Source organism: Platalea leucorodia, assembly GCF_965183815.1.
Source record: "Platalea leucorodia genome assembly, chromosome: 12".
Lineage (NCBI taxonomy): Eukaryota > Metazoa > Chordata > Aves > Pelecaniformes > Threskiornithidae > Platalea > Platalea leucorodia.
Window position 1 is genome coordinate 12616271 of NC_138834.1, and position 14497 is coordinate 12630767.

The 14497-nt window shown below is 54.9% G+C and overlaps 1 protein-coding gene across 9 annotated transcripts in view; it reads right to left on the bottom strand.

The window, feature by feature from the left end:
• The window catches only part of OSBP2 (oxysterol binding protein 2), a 135350-nt gene that overhangs the window by 36304 nt on the left and 84549 nt on the right, over positions 1-14497 (bottom strand). For all 9 annotated transcript variants that reach the window (XM_082324865.1, XM_082324863.1, XM_082324869.1 and 6 more), the window contains one exon: positions 2997-3247. In XM_082324865.1, coding sequence (XP_082180991.1) covers positions 2997-3247 — 251 coding nt within the window. The remainder of the gene's footprint in view (positions 1-2996; positions 3248-14497) is intronic.

Below are 14497 nucleotides of genomic sequence, written 5' to 3' on the forward strand. Positions count from 1 at the left end.
TCGGATCCTCAGCTGCAACGCAAAGGTCCAGCACGTCCCGCTCTGCCTCTGCCCAAATCTTCCTCCGTCATCCTGAGCATCACTCATGCAGGGGTAGCCCGAGCCGCTTTCTCCTCCTGATCTCCAGAGAAGCACCCGGAGTCAGCCGAGGCAGGCACCCAGAGCGCACAGCAAGGAGGTCACCTTCGCAGCGAGGCTCTTTCATTTACATATGTATTTATTTATTTCTACTTGCTTGCTGCCGCTCCCTGCGGCTCCAGGGACATTTACATAATCGGATCACAGGCGGCTGGACAGACACCGCAAGCGCCAGCCTCGGAGCATCCATCCCTTCCCACTGCAGGCAGCAAAGCCCAGCTCTGCCCTGTCCCTTGCCCACTGCCAGGGCACGCTGGCTGCACAGGTCCCAGCCAGGAGCGGAACCGAAGCGCAGAGCCCAGGGCTGCTCCCATGAGCCCGGTGCTGCTCGGGAAGAGGGCAGGGGCAGAGATGGCTCCTGGGGGTTTGTCGTAGCCGACGGCTCGCAAGTCCAAACCCCACTAAACTGCTCAGGGGTGCAAACAAAAAAGAAGCAAATGCAGCACCATCTTGGCAACGAACGGGTAGTGCTGCGTGTCACCGTCCCCAGCTGGCCACGGCGTGGATGTGAGCCATGGCATCTCCTGCAAAAGCCAATCTCTGCTGCATGGGCAGAGGTGATGCCCTGGGAGGTAGGATTTGACCACGCCGGGTGGGAGCGGATCAGGGAGGTTTGGTGCTGGGGCCGGGGCAGAGCACAGATGCGGAGCATCCACATGTGAGTGCCAGCCCACCGCTGCTGGCTGGGACCTCTCTGGGCAAAAGCCGGCAGGTGAGGGATGTTTAATTTCTCCTGCGAGGAACTACCAGCCCATCAAAAGCACCCTGTGCTTCCATGGGATGCGTGGCCATGACAAGCCCGCGGGGATCAAGGTGGGCAGGAGGAGGGTGTATTTTCACCTACTGCCAGGAGATGGCTTGAATCCATGTGCTTCCCCGTAGCGATATTTCATGTTTCGATACAGAAGATTTCGGGATCTTTGCCTTGCACAGAACCACCCCCCATCCCATAAGACTCCCTGGGCAGGGAGCTCACAGAAGGCATCACCCCACACTAGAATGATAAATCAAGGCACAAAAAGGGATCTGTGCAGGAAAAGGTGACAGTGTAGCTGGGAGCACCAGCCCACCATGATGGGGTGGTCAAGGTGTCGATCCCCCTCCCTCTCGGCTCCCACGACCCTGCCCTGCTCCCCCTCCTCCTGCCTTTCTAATCCATCCCCGCTAAAGCATCACCGCTTTGTGGGGGTCAGCGTCCCCCCGCTCACAGCTCCGTCACCTCCCCTCAAAACAACGGGCTCATCAGCAAGCTGGGAGAGCCGCAGCTACTACCCCATCCTGCTTCTTCCACGTTACAGCCTTTCCCCTTCAGATGTCGCCTCGAGATGAAGTACAAAAGGATGCTGTAAAAAACGGATCTCTGACATCCACCTGAAGACACATGCCTCGCTCCCTCCCTGGCCCCTCTTACCTGCTCAGTGTTTTGGACAAACCACGTTTCTACCGTTTTTTCCCTGCACAACAGTTTGTGCTATTTCCCACCATCCAGACAGCCTCGCACAAGCTTTTATCCCATCACAACCACCACAACCTTCTCCTCTCTAGGCTGGACACTGCAAATCTTGCTCTGCTCATCCCTTCCCAAAAGGCTGCTGGAGAAATCCTCTCCCCAGCAATTCCCTGCCGACATCCCGTTGTCGGTCTGCCTCGTAACAGCAAACCCCCGCTGCTCCCGGCAGTGCCGAGGGTTCTGCCATCACCTTGCACCGCTCGCAGCACGCTGCCATCCCAGCTCCAAAAACTTTGACAAACTCTCCACAGGGAGAGCACTGCACAGGCACCCCCAAAGCTGCTCCAAAATGCAAGACACCATCTCAGGAAGCCCTTTCCCCCCATGGCTACAAAATCTTGTGAGTGGGGACAGGGAGGATGCTGCGACTGCGGGGCTCCTGCATCCCCTCCAGCTCCCATCGTGGATTATTATTATTATTTTTTAAAAGCCCACATAAACCAACACACAACCTCCTTTTGCTCAGGGCTGGGACAGCACAGCAACAGCACTGCTCCATTCACAATTCCCCGAGCTCTGCCTTCATATACTATTCGAGGTCTGTTAGGCTTTTAGGTTGGGTTTTTTTTTTTTTGCTTTAAATATTTTATTTAGTTTTACTCTCTCTTCCCCTCCCCAAAGCTCCCCAGGGAAAATCAGGCTCCCCAAGAAGGGCTGTCTCACTGCGAGGGAGGCAGATCCACACCCCAAACAGAAGCTGTCCAAAAAATAATCAGAAAGCACCGTCACGCTGCACAAGGCAGGGAGCAGCGCCGGTGCTGGCACACGCTTCACAACCTCCAACCAAGCGGTCTGGGAGAGCACAGCTGGCACAAGACAGCTCTCAGACCCCGAGGGGGTTAAATCCCCCGGTCCTGTAAAACAAGGGCAGCTTCATGGAAGTCAATGAGAATGCAAGGGACATGGGGATGTCGGTCTGAATCTGCGGCGGGCAACGGGCTCTGAACTGCCGTGCCAGCCCCAGGAACGGCTGAAAACCCCTTTGCACCCCCAGCCTCCACTTTACCCGGCTTTACATCCAAAATATCCTATTTTTGGAGCAGCCTCCCCAGAAAGCATGCTGTAAGGATGTAGCAGACCTGTGTCTCAGGGGGTTACACACACCCATGCCCGCTCCCTGGGCTGCACCTTCCCAATTCCCATCCCCTCGCCGTGGCGCTGAGCCGGCACCACGAGCTCCCGGCCATGTCCGAGCCCCGCGCCAATGCACAGCTCTTGCTGAAAGCCGGTGCACAGGGAGAAAACGGGGCCGTGCTGGAGGGAAGAAGGATGACGGAGGAAGAGGAGGAGGAAAACGCTTCTCCCTCTGCCCCCTCGCAAACGCGGCGGCTCAGCTGGCAGCACTTACGTTGATCATAGCATTGGAGGTGATGCGGAAGAGCGTGGCTCGTTCATTCACCGCCTTGATCTTCTCGCCGCTCTCAGCCGGCAGCTTCAGGTTCTCCAGCTCGCTGAGCGAGCGCTGCAGGGCCGCCCCGTGCTTCGCGATCAGGTCATTGCAAGTGCTCAGATCCTCCAGCTTACTCGAGAGGGTTTTCAACGTGCTGTGCAGCTCGCTCTTGTCTGACTGCGAGGCGGGCTCCTCATCGCCCGAGTCATCTGCAAAGGGAGGGATGGAGAAAAAACAGTTTCCATGGTTACCCCCGGACCGTACTAACCCGCCGGCACAGCGGGCAGGGGGACCTCCTGCCTCCTCCGACGTGCAGGCAGCTCTGCCAGGGCTGGGGGTCATGGCCACCGTGCCCCCCGGGAGCAGAGCATGGCATGGAGGAGCAATGCGGGACGTCCCCCAGAGCCTCGAGGAGGCATCCGAAGGGCTCCTGTGGCTGTCACCGGGATTTGGTTCAGGGCTGCGAAGGCTGAGCGATGGGGGGTGGCACGGGGAGCAGCGTGCTGGTGCCACCGGGGAAGGGCCACACGCCAACCTCCCCTTTACATGCACGGCTATGGGAGCCAGGCACAGTATCAGTGCACCCTGCACTGGGAGCGAACCTCACGTGGGCTCTGCAAGGTCTGCTTTGGGCAGGATAAACTATTTCACCCAAGGGAAAGGTCACAAAGACACAGAGGAGAGTAATAGCCTTTACCCAAAACCAACATCACACCTTCAGAGCACAGAAAACTCCATGATCAGCATCTCAGGTACAGCAGAAACGGTTATTCCTGCAACTCCGGAACACTTAGGTGACTTAAAACCAGAAAACCAACCCGAAACCGAGTGGCGAGTATTACACAGCATCTCTTCAGATCATCCCACTGCTCCCCCGGGGAAGACGGAGGAGGTGAGCGGCTCCGAGAGGCAGCATTGCCCAAAGCAAATACAAAAAGCGAGAGCAGGGCAGGTCCTGCGCAGGATCTACGCCCCATCCCTATGTTCAAAGTTTAGCCGAGGTTTCTCCAGGTGCACCCAAAAACCACTAAGGAGGCACAGCACAGAGCAGCCCCTTCATTTCCCCTCCCTCAATCATCTGTTTCTGGATTAAAAAGAGACGGGGACCGGCAAAACATGCCTGCAGCTTCTCTGCCAGGGCTGGGGGAGCCAGGAGGGATGAGGATGTCCTCCAAGCCCGCCAGGCTGAGAGATGCCGCGATGCCGCAAAGCACGGATCTCGGGAATGCCTTGGTTAAAGCCGGGGCATAGCACATCACCTTTCTGTGCTGCAAGGAAAATGAGAAAAGCCCGTACTTCACTGATAGATGGGCATTTGGTTTTTATTCCTGGCTTATTTATAAGACCTTCTGAAATGCTGTAGATATTGAGAGTGATGTTCAGCCATCACTCATATCGATTCCACCGCTCTTGGGCCAGTTAAGGAGAATGAGAGAAAGAGTGCCCTTCATTTAACAGTACCGAAGCAGTGTTTCTAAGGCAAGAGCCACAGCAATCTGGATAATATAAAAGGACCATCAAGCCAGAGTGGAGCAGAGCGCGGTGCTGCACCAAGTCTCACGGCTATGAAGCTACCCAGAAAGGATGTGATGGGACAAGGAAGCATAGCCCACGGACAAGGCTTATCCTACACGGCGGGATTTACCCCAGCTGCCCAAGGACAACGGGAGAAGAAAATTAAAGCCCTGCTGGGAAACAGGGCACAGAGCAAAGTGCAAGCAGCTCATGAAGTGCTAGGGCAGCATCTCCCAGTGCAACCATTTGGTCTGTCTGCAACCCAGCCCCGAGCATCCACAGCACACAAACCTCCAATTTAAAAGCCAGGAGGTGAAGTGTGGCTTGTGGCCACCAAGGATGCTCAAAGAATAAATAATCCATCAGTGCCAGCATTCACAGCACCCACGGGAAGCCACCGAGGCCTTCCCAAGGAAGGCGAGCAGCCAGCCAAGGTGCTGGAAGCAGAGCCGGCTCCCACTGAAAGGCTGAGGAGCTACTGAGCTGCACGGCTGGGTGGGAACAGCCCCGCTCTCGGGGACAGGACCGGGATTTTGGAAACACAGGCAGCACCAGTGAAGTCTCCAGCACAGGTGCAGGAGACGGGCAGGGGAAAGAGAACAGGAACGGGAACATGCAGGATTTGAAGGCTCCATCCCCAGGAGAGCGCACAGAGGTACCACAGCAATGGGCATGAGCTTACACTGCAGGCATCTTGTACAAGCCAACTGCAAAAGATCTAGCAGGAAAATTTACGCCACTTTTCCACCTGTAAGGAAAGTAACCAAAGCCTCCCTAAGGTCCACTTTCTGTTTCAAGGATTTCCACGGTGCCCTGCATCCTGGGGCACACAAAGGCACTGTGCGGGTCACTGGCAGCGTGTACACATCCCCCTGAGCTCTGAATATTGACTTTGTACCTGTCCTCAGCTGGCGCATCCGAAGGACAGAGCACACTGTACCGTGCAGCGGATGCTCTCCAGGAGAGGTACTGCTGCTCAGAGCCTGAGGCTCTCCAGGGCAGAAGCTTGAATCCACCTTCTTTCACAGTATCCCACGCATCTCTCCTTCACCATCAAATACAGCATGAGCTTTCACCAGAGCTACTGTCCAGCAATATGACTTCCACCTTCCAAGGCTCCATCTGCAGCCATCACCTCTGATCGGGACGGAAACCTGCTCCTCTCGAGCTGCAAGGTCCACGTGCTGGTCCAGCAGATCCACCCCGGGGCCCTGCCCTCGTCCCACAACACCGCACACCCTGGCAGCACACACACCCACGGACACAAATCCAAACACAGCCCAGATCTCGGGTGTGCAATCTGCACACAGGCTGGGCACGGGATGGTGGTGGCATTTACACAGCTCAGCCTGGCCAGAGCCACCTATTTCCAGTTCAAAAGCCCCTGGCTTTCTCCAGGCGCGCATCTGGGCTCTCCCCACGAGCATCCCGGCAGCCTCTCCTGGGCTGGGCGAGCTGCCTGAGCTCCAGTGCACGGATGGGAACCACCTCCCCATAGCATCTGGCGATCTGATCACTAATGAATCCAGTCTTCAATGGCCAATTTATAGTATATTATAATGTTTTATAAAACTACCAGAAGCAGAAGTTAACCACGCTAGCTTGGTTCTCATCACAGACACCAGCCAGGCAACTATCACCACTGTCAAAAAACACCATTACCCCTGTGGGACTGAAGGGGATGAACCAAATTTGGGATTTTTCTGTTTGTAGACATCGGTAATACTTCCCAAAGATAATTTTATCTGTTTACAAAGACTGCCAAAATTGTGCCAAGCAGGAGGAAGCATTTAACCTGAAAATCCCTCCTCCTCCCAGATCACAGCCTGGGGATTCTGACCATCATTAAAATGCTCCGACACAGGGACGGCACCGCATGGCAACAGACGGGCTCCATCCCTTGCCGAGGCTGTATTTTCTGGTCGTCGCTGCCTATTTATTGAGGCTGTAGTAATGTTCCCTGCCTGTGTGCTCAGCTCGAGGGAGGAGGCACAAACGCAGCATGGCCCATTTTTTTATCACTGTGCAGAATTACATAAATGCCTCGAAGCCCAGGAAAAAGAGGAAGGCACCTGGGTCAGACCACGCCAGTCGTGACGCTGCTGGTCCGAGGCTGAGTTAGCTGAGCTGAACACCCCTCACCAGCTCCCCCCGCCTGCCCCAAAGCTGCCTTCATTGCCACACCAGTGGGGCGGGTGGCAGGATGCCCCCTTCCTCCTCTTGCCTGTGCACATGGAGGAACGGGGTGTCAGACCCCCTGCTGAGGCTGCAGACTTCAAATGAGACCTTAAGGCCAGACAGTTGCAATGCACACACGGGAGCGATGTGCAACACAGCCTCAGGAGCAAAAGCGCACCAAATGCAGAGAACAGAAAACTCATTACGCCTCCCATCCCCGCATTCGTGGTAAGCACATCCCCGTAACCGGCACTGCCTCCACACCCACAGCCCCAGTGCCCAGGATGCACAGAGACCTGGACCAATTCGTGCTTCTGCAATTCACAGGAAAATAAAAATAACTCAAGCAACGTAATTTGCTGCAATTATTTCAAATCAAAGCACGGGAAGAAGGAAACACAATGTCACAGCTACAATCCAAACAGAGCAAGTTAAAGCAGAAATGATCACGCAAAGCACCCAAACAACCTCACTGCCGTCCCACCTGGGCGAAGCACTGATACTGGCTCTGAAGATGGGTTTCCAACCCCCAATAAATGCTGGAACACCTCCCTGAGCTGAAACACTCCACTCTTTACCACCCCTGCAGCACCAGCACAGGCCAAGCAGGATCGACCCTCACTTCACTCCCTGGAGGTTTCTCTCTTCTTACTATTTTTTAAATTATCCTCATGTTTCCTCCACTCCGTCCTTCTGCACTTGCTCCACACACAGTGCTCACCGGAGACTTCGGCATCCTCCAGCGCCGGGCTGCCAGCAGCACAACGCTCTCCAGCCCAGGGAAGGGAGGTGTGAGGACCAGCGTTGCCCTTCCCCTTTCTCCTGGGAGCCCGATGGAAAGCTGACCAAAGCCAAAATAAGCAGAGAGACAAATCTCTTTCCTCAAGCAGCCACCAGTCCTTCAGGTCTGCACCAGCTTCAGTCCAACAGCTTGTGGGTAAGAGCAGACCCAGATCCGAGTGCAGGAGCCCTGCTTCCATGCCATGTTCACCCAGCTTTCCAGCTGGTTTCTTGGTACCACCGGGACAATCACCGCAATGGGAACGTTCCTGCTTGTCCCTATGGCACAGCCGGGAGGGTGGGGACAGGGTTGTCCGGGGTCTGGACAACCCCTCGTTTGCCCGTCTAGGGGATGATAGTCCCAGGGAAGCTGCTTTGCTGCAGCAGCACGAGACCCACCAACTCCTACAGTTACTGCTGAAGGTTATCTATAAAGTGCTGCAGGAGAGAGGAGCAGTAAAATTTATTCTTATTGCTGAGGATAAAGGATTCACTCATCCAGAAAGGTGAAACAGCCGCAAGCCATCGCCTGGAGGTCTTCACTTGGAGCACAGCCAAACGACAGGGCTTTGGGGATCCTTCCCTCATTCGAGCGTTTGTATCAACTCAGCCAGAAAAAAAAAAAACAGATTTTGCTTTGCTAAGGCTGGTAAAAAACCCTGAAGGTCAGGGAATACCCACAGAGAGAGAGAGAGACTCTGCCCAGGGCTCCTCATTCGAGGACAAAAACCGCAGGCGATTTGCAGAACCAAACCTGCAACTGGCCCAGCAGACTCGCCCCACTCGGGACTTCAGCAGCCGCCCGAATGGGGTGTTTCCTAATGGCAGTGATTCAAGATCACAAAACCTTGGAAGCTGGAGAAACTCATATTCCTAAATGCTTGGGATCTAGGGAGGGGGAAAACACAACTCCCAACTATTTTTCCCATCCCTGGCAATGGCTGATAGGTTCAACTCGGAAGAGACCATCAAGGGCAAAGCTGTTCCTCACCAAGCCCCAGCATGGACACAGCACACTAGGGACATCTGTGAGGCTTTGCCGTAAACTCCACAACACACAAGATGAAAAAATCAAGGCAGGGCAGTGCAGCATCCCTTGCTGGCCCACCACAGCCACACGGCGATGGGAGAGCTGGCAGAGCAAGGACCGCAGGACAGCGATGGTGAGGAACACGCAGGCGTCCCAGCGCTGCCCAGCAGACTCCTGCTGCAAGTTTCCAGCGCAGCGAGCGTGTCCCAACCCAAAATGAGTTTTCACTTTGAAGGGGGGTTTGCAACACAAGTAGGGAATGAGGAGGAACCAGAACTGTGGCAGTGAGGACTTGCTGAGGGAGGATGGTCTGTGCTCATTGCCTCTGGATGCCGCCCTTACACCTTTCACCAGTTTGACCCTTTTGGATCCTCAGCTCCAAGCCCAAGCTGCCTCCCAGCAGCTCCTAAATCACATTAAACCTCAAACCAACGTCCACTAGCTGGGCAGGGCCAGGGCAGACTGGGGGCTGTGTGTCTGGAACCAGCAGAAAGCTTGGAGGCTCTGCAGGACCCAGGAAGGCGTCCCTGCTCCCTTCACACAGGGAAGATCCTTCAAGGACACAAATACTATTTTAATACATGGTTTCCAGCCATGCCACCCTCCAACGCAGGCCCCAGCACACCCTGCCCCTGCAGAAGGAAGGGGCTCTCTGATGGATCCCTTCTCCTTCTGCCAAGGACAACAGTGCTTCTACCTGACCCTCGTCCCTCTCTGCACCAGGCGCCAGCCGGTGCTGCCGGCAGCAGCTCTGCCATCTGCTCTCCGCAGATGAAAGATCCTCCCTAAAGCAGCAAACCTTCAGTGGGTTGGCAGAGGGGCTGCCCAGCCTGGGACCCCCCACCCATGCTGGGATGTGGGTGCCCCTGGACCCCCTCGGGGAGCACCACGTCCCCAGCTCGTGAGCTTCACCTCGGCTCACCCTGCTCCTCAAGACAAGATAGGTTTGTAATGAAAGACAGACACTTAGCAAGAATTCACATCGCTCTTCTACAGCAAACAAAAGAAAATAAACAGAAAAGGCTGGCAGCAAATATTTGACAACGAATTTTGAGGTTCCTCTGACTCCTGTGCCTTGGATGAGTCAGCCCAGCTTCCATGGCATCCTCCCAAGGTATCCTGCCCCTCCCAAACTCAGTGTCCCCTGGAGACCTCCTCGTGCCCATCGGTGGCACACGGGGACCACCACCAATTTGAATCCATTCCCCCTCTCCCTCCTGCCGCCAAGTTTTGCACCGACCACGTGCTGCTCGGGGCAGAGCTCACTGCTTGGTACCAGCGTCTCCGGAGGCGATGCCTGCCAGGACCCTGGGCTAAAGGTGGTCCAAGGCGGAGGTTTCGGGCTGAACCTGCGTGCAAGGTGCCATCAGCTGTGTGGGAGCACGACCCAAGCCCAAAACCGCCGCTTTTACCCTCTGCCTGCGGTATCGGGCAGGGCAGACGTGACATGCAAGCATGGCAGAGCAGGCCTGGCCCTCAGGCACCACAGTAACCCACAAAACAGCTACCAAGGTTTGCAAAATCCTCCTTCTCCCTTCTGCACCAGGAAGGTTTTATGAATGCAGTTGCTGTTTTACAGTCCACATTTCTTGTCACTCACGATGCACACAGAAAACATCTGCAACTAAGGGCTCAAATACGAGACACACACCACCGTTAACAGCAGTTTTTAATAAATCTCCTCTCCAGGAACACACACAGCTTATATTTTGCAGAATGCACTTAGTTCCCCCACACTACACATCCTAAAAACACTAGCCCCTGCAAGCTGAGTCCCTTCATTCCCCATCTCATACTTTGCTTTGACTTGCAAACCAACTTAAAGGCAATCTGTTGTGATTTTTATTTGTAGGGCACTGGCATGAAGCAGTTGCTATAGGAACAGCCAGCCTCACGGTAAGCTGGGAAGATTATTTTTGGAGCTGTGATGCTATTTAATCTATGTAAAATGGATCAGCAGCTATCGGCCGTAAGCCTCTTCAGGCTTGTTTCTCAGCCTGGAGAGCAACACGAAACCTCAGCGCCCAGAGCAGCATCTCACGAGGAGGCCATTAAGGCAGAAGCTCCCTTTACACCCCCATTTTCTGCCTCTAAAACTTCCCTCAGCTAAATATTTCCCATTGCTTGCAATTTCTCCGGAGCTGGTGGAAAAGCTGCTGGCTGGAGGCACAAGGCAGGCGCTTCCCCGTGCCGGCAACACGCTGGGGGCTTTGCATTGCAGCCCGCGGGGAAACCCAGTGACACGGTGCCCATCGGAGGCACACATAACACCCACCCTGAAACCATGGGGGAGAGCTGGAGCAACCCCAGGGTGCTGCTGCTCACGGTCGGGCTGTTTCGGTGCTGCCCCTGGATGAGCAGAGCTGGGAAGAGCCTTTTCAGGGGGAACGGGATAGAGCAGAGGGAGTCAAAAGGATTGAAGGGTTCAGTGTTAGACCTTTTATTCTAAAACTCCCAAGCTGCACCCAGAGTCTGGCTGCGACGCCTCCAGCCCAAAGCACTACAGCCATGTGGCACCACAGCACGGCTAGGGCGGGCAATTAATCCCTGCTTACCTTCCTCTCCAGGTCCAGCACAGATGCTCTCCTCTTCCTACATCCCGCGCCTTCCTTATCCACCCTGTGAGTGGAAAACTTTCCCTTCCTGAGTATCCTCGCTTCGGGAAAAAGTCCTCATTCTTCCTACATCACCTTGAATTTCCCCCCCGAGCCTCCTGCAACCCTGAGCCACTCACCCACTGCTTCACTGAAGCCTCTGGAGCTTCTCAAAGGCAGGGCTGGCCCTGCTCAAGAAATTAAATCTGGCTTTCTGCCGGTAGGAAAGGGGAATGAGCAGATGAGGGGGGTGAAAGTGCGGGATCGATATTGCAGAGCAAAGCCGAGCCAGAGCAAGCCATGTGCCACAAGCTGTCCTCTGCAACCAAACTGTTTCATTTCCCTACAGGGAAAAGAGATCATTTACCGCTGTCCACAGGTAAAACCATAATGGAATAGAAGCAAGAGTTTGATGATGTTAATTAAAATAGTATTCCTGGGCTCCCCCAAAGCCACCAACAACCACGGCAGTGAAGATGGGGCATCTTGGCAGCTGCCTTTTGCTTACTAGCGGCAAGAACTGCAGATCTGCCGGTAGGGAGCTGAGTTTTGAAGCATCCAATTCACCAGCCCGGCAGCACCTGCCCTTAGCAGCCCCACACCACTGTGGTTGTGCCCAGCATCCCTAGAAAAAGCTGTCTTGGTGTTGTTTTGCAGCTGCACAGCAAGGCCAGGCTACCCAGAAGACCGCACCACCAGAAGCCAGGCACGGCTTGCTCCTCCATCAGCTCGCGCAGGAGGCAGAAGTGGCCAAGGCACCCACGGGTGAATTCAGCATCCATCTCTGGAAGAGGAAGGGGAAACAACAGAAACTAGAAACAGGGCCAAAGTCATCGACTGCCACATATACCTGTTTGAATACCAAGTTGGTTGCACTGAAAAAGGAACTCAACTGACCTACTAGTCTTAGAGCAGCCCTGTGGGTGGCAGAAGCCGTACAGGGCAAGGATAACGGGCCCGGAGCATGACGCGGGCGATGCTTGGTGATGTCGGGCTGTCCAGAGTACTCCTGGCTTGTGTTTGCAGCTCCTCTCACCCACCCCTGGAGACCATTTCCCCAACACACGATACGCGTTAACGTCGCCAAGCCCCACTTCCAGAGCACTTTGGCTCTGGAAATGAACAGCACCTGCACAGCATCCCTCCCTTTCCAGCCGCATCCTCCTCCAGCCGGCCACCACATCCAGCGTCAAGCTCAGGGACGTGAGCATTGCAGGAGCTGCAAGACGTCGGGTATCAGAGCCCCAGCAAAGTGGCCACCTCAAGTTTGCTCTTCTCAGACACGGGAAGGAAGGTGCCGTCCAAGGCCGCAGGCAGCACCAGAGGCCATCCACGGCACAGCGCTGCACCCGAGCACCTCTGCCAGCGATGCACCGTGCCAGGCTGGTACCACAGGCATCACCAACAGCCGAGGCTGCAGTGCTGTGCTGCAAACACACAGAGCAAGTCTCTTGTGTGCATGAGAAATGACAGGGCAATAAAAGACTCCATCATTTCTTCCAAATAAAACCCCACTCAGCTCATCAACATGCTGCCTACAAGTCAAAGACAGAGATGGTAAAGGCACAAAGTCCTGTTGCTTAAGATGATACCAGTCATGCAACAAGAGTTTTGGCTGCAAGAAATCCCGCGACTCTTCTCACCGTATCAGCAAGGAGCTAAGCTGGATCAGATTGCCATGGAAAAGCACTTTTCTCAGGCGGGCAGCAACCTGCCCGGCCCACCAGAGTCACCCCCGAAATCCCAGTGAGATGCTCTGCTGGCGCAGAGAGAAAGCTGCCGTCAAGTACCAAGGAAACCACACCACTGCCCATTTCCACAATCCATAGCCCAAACTGCTCACCTTTTCACAATGGGAGAGCCCACAGCTGGTCTCCATCGCAATAACCTTGTCCTACTCATCAGAGGATGCTGAAGCAGTAACTTAGCAATCCCTGATGCCGTTTGGAGATGGACTTCAGCACAGCCGGCTGATGACAATGCTCCTTGGAGCAATGCTGGGAGGTTCAGTCAAACTTTGTAAAAAATCACAAGGCAAACCTGAAACAAATGGTGGAGCAGCATCGGTGCTTTCAATGAACCCCACAGTGCTAACAAGCTTCTCTCAAAGCGAGAAGCAGGACAGCACAGGCCCATTGTTGCCGTGCTCTCCCCAGGTCTGATGGGCAGCGTATTTAGGTGTTGTTTTCCCAATCGCTATGGAGTGCTGCAGCGTGTGACATCCTTCCTATGATGCACTGCCATGCAGTGACTTCTGGGACATGATTTTGCCCGTCTGGGGACAGCAGGCTGCCCGCAGCCAGCCCAGGCAGAGCGCACAGGCTAAAACAGGCACATAAGGCAGCAGCAGAGATTCGGGAGCTTCCCTGCCACTTCAGTTTCCACAGGGAAAGCCAGCACAACCCATGCCCTGCCTCAGTCTAAGCTTTCTCTCCATAGCTGTCACCAGAGGTCTACTGGAAAGCCCTTCATCATCTGAAGAGTGTCCCCTGGAAAACTCCGCAGTCCATAGCTCAGAGGGTTACAGAAACAGGCAACTCAAAGCTCTTCTTCCACCTTGCTGTCTTTAGGAGCTGATCCAACCCAACTTGTTTCTGATGTTGCCAGGGCACTGGCCACCAGCATATAATCATCATCACAGATAACATGGCTTCCTACTAAAAAAGCAGAGCTTTATCTCTACCAAAAAGTGTCTAGGCTTGGTTCTCATAAATGTCAGTGTTTATCACCACCTCAGGTCACTGCAAGCACTCAGCACCTAAATTTCTCTGCGACACTTAGAAAGGAGGATGCATTCAACGCCTACACCTCATTTTGGGGGGCTGACCACCAGACCCATCGCCCAGCCCTCGCTGCCCACGGGGAGCTGCTGGAGGCAGGAGCAGCCTCGGGAGCCGCTGCCCGCTCCTCTGACGACAGAGGCAGCCCCGTGTGACTCATTCAGACATCTGACTTTTAGATGTCTGATGCAGGCTAAATTAATCTCTGCTAGTGTCTTACCTCCTCCTTCCCTCTCCCAGGGGAATAAAACTACACTGGCCGCCAAATCACTGTCCTGCAGTGGATGGTGCCTGATCCAGCTGCCTGGGGGAAACCAGATGGGGAAGGACCGCGCAGGTTTGGGGATGCTCAGGGTGATGCAGTGTGACATGCAGTCCCCAGGGACGAGCTGGAGGAGTCGTTCCTACAAACAGGAGCGGCCCCAGCACAGCCCCATCGTACCCATGTCAAAAATGTCCCCTGGCCGAGCTGCTGGAGGTGGGTCACAGCCTCTGCCTCCCCCCTGCCTCAGTTTACCTCCTGCTGCCATCCGGAGCTGGTGCCCAGGAATCATGGTACGTTTGCTGGGTTTGGGGACGATC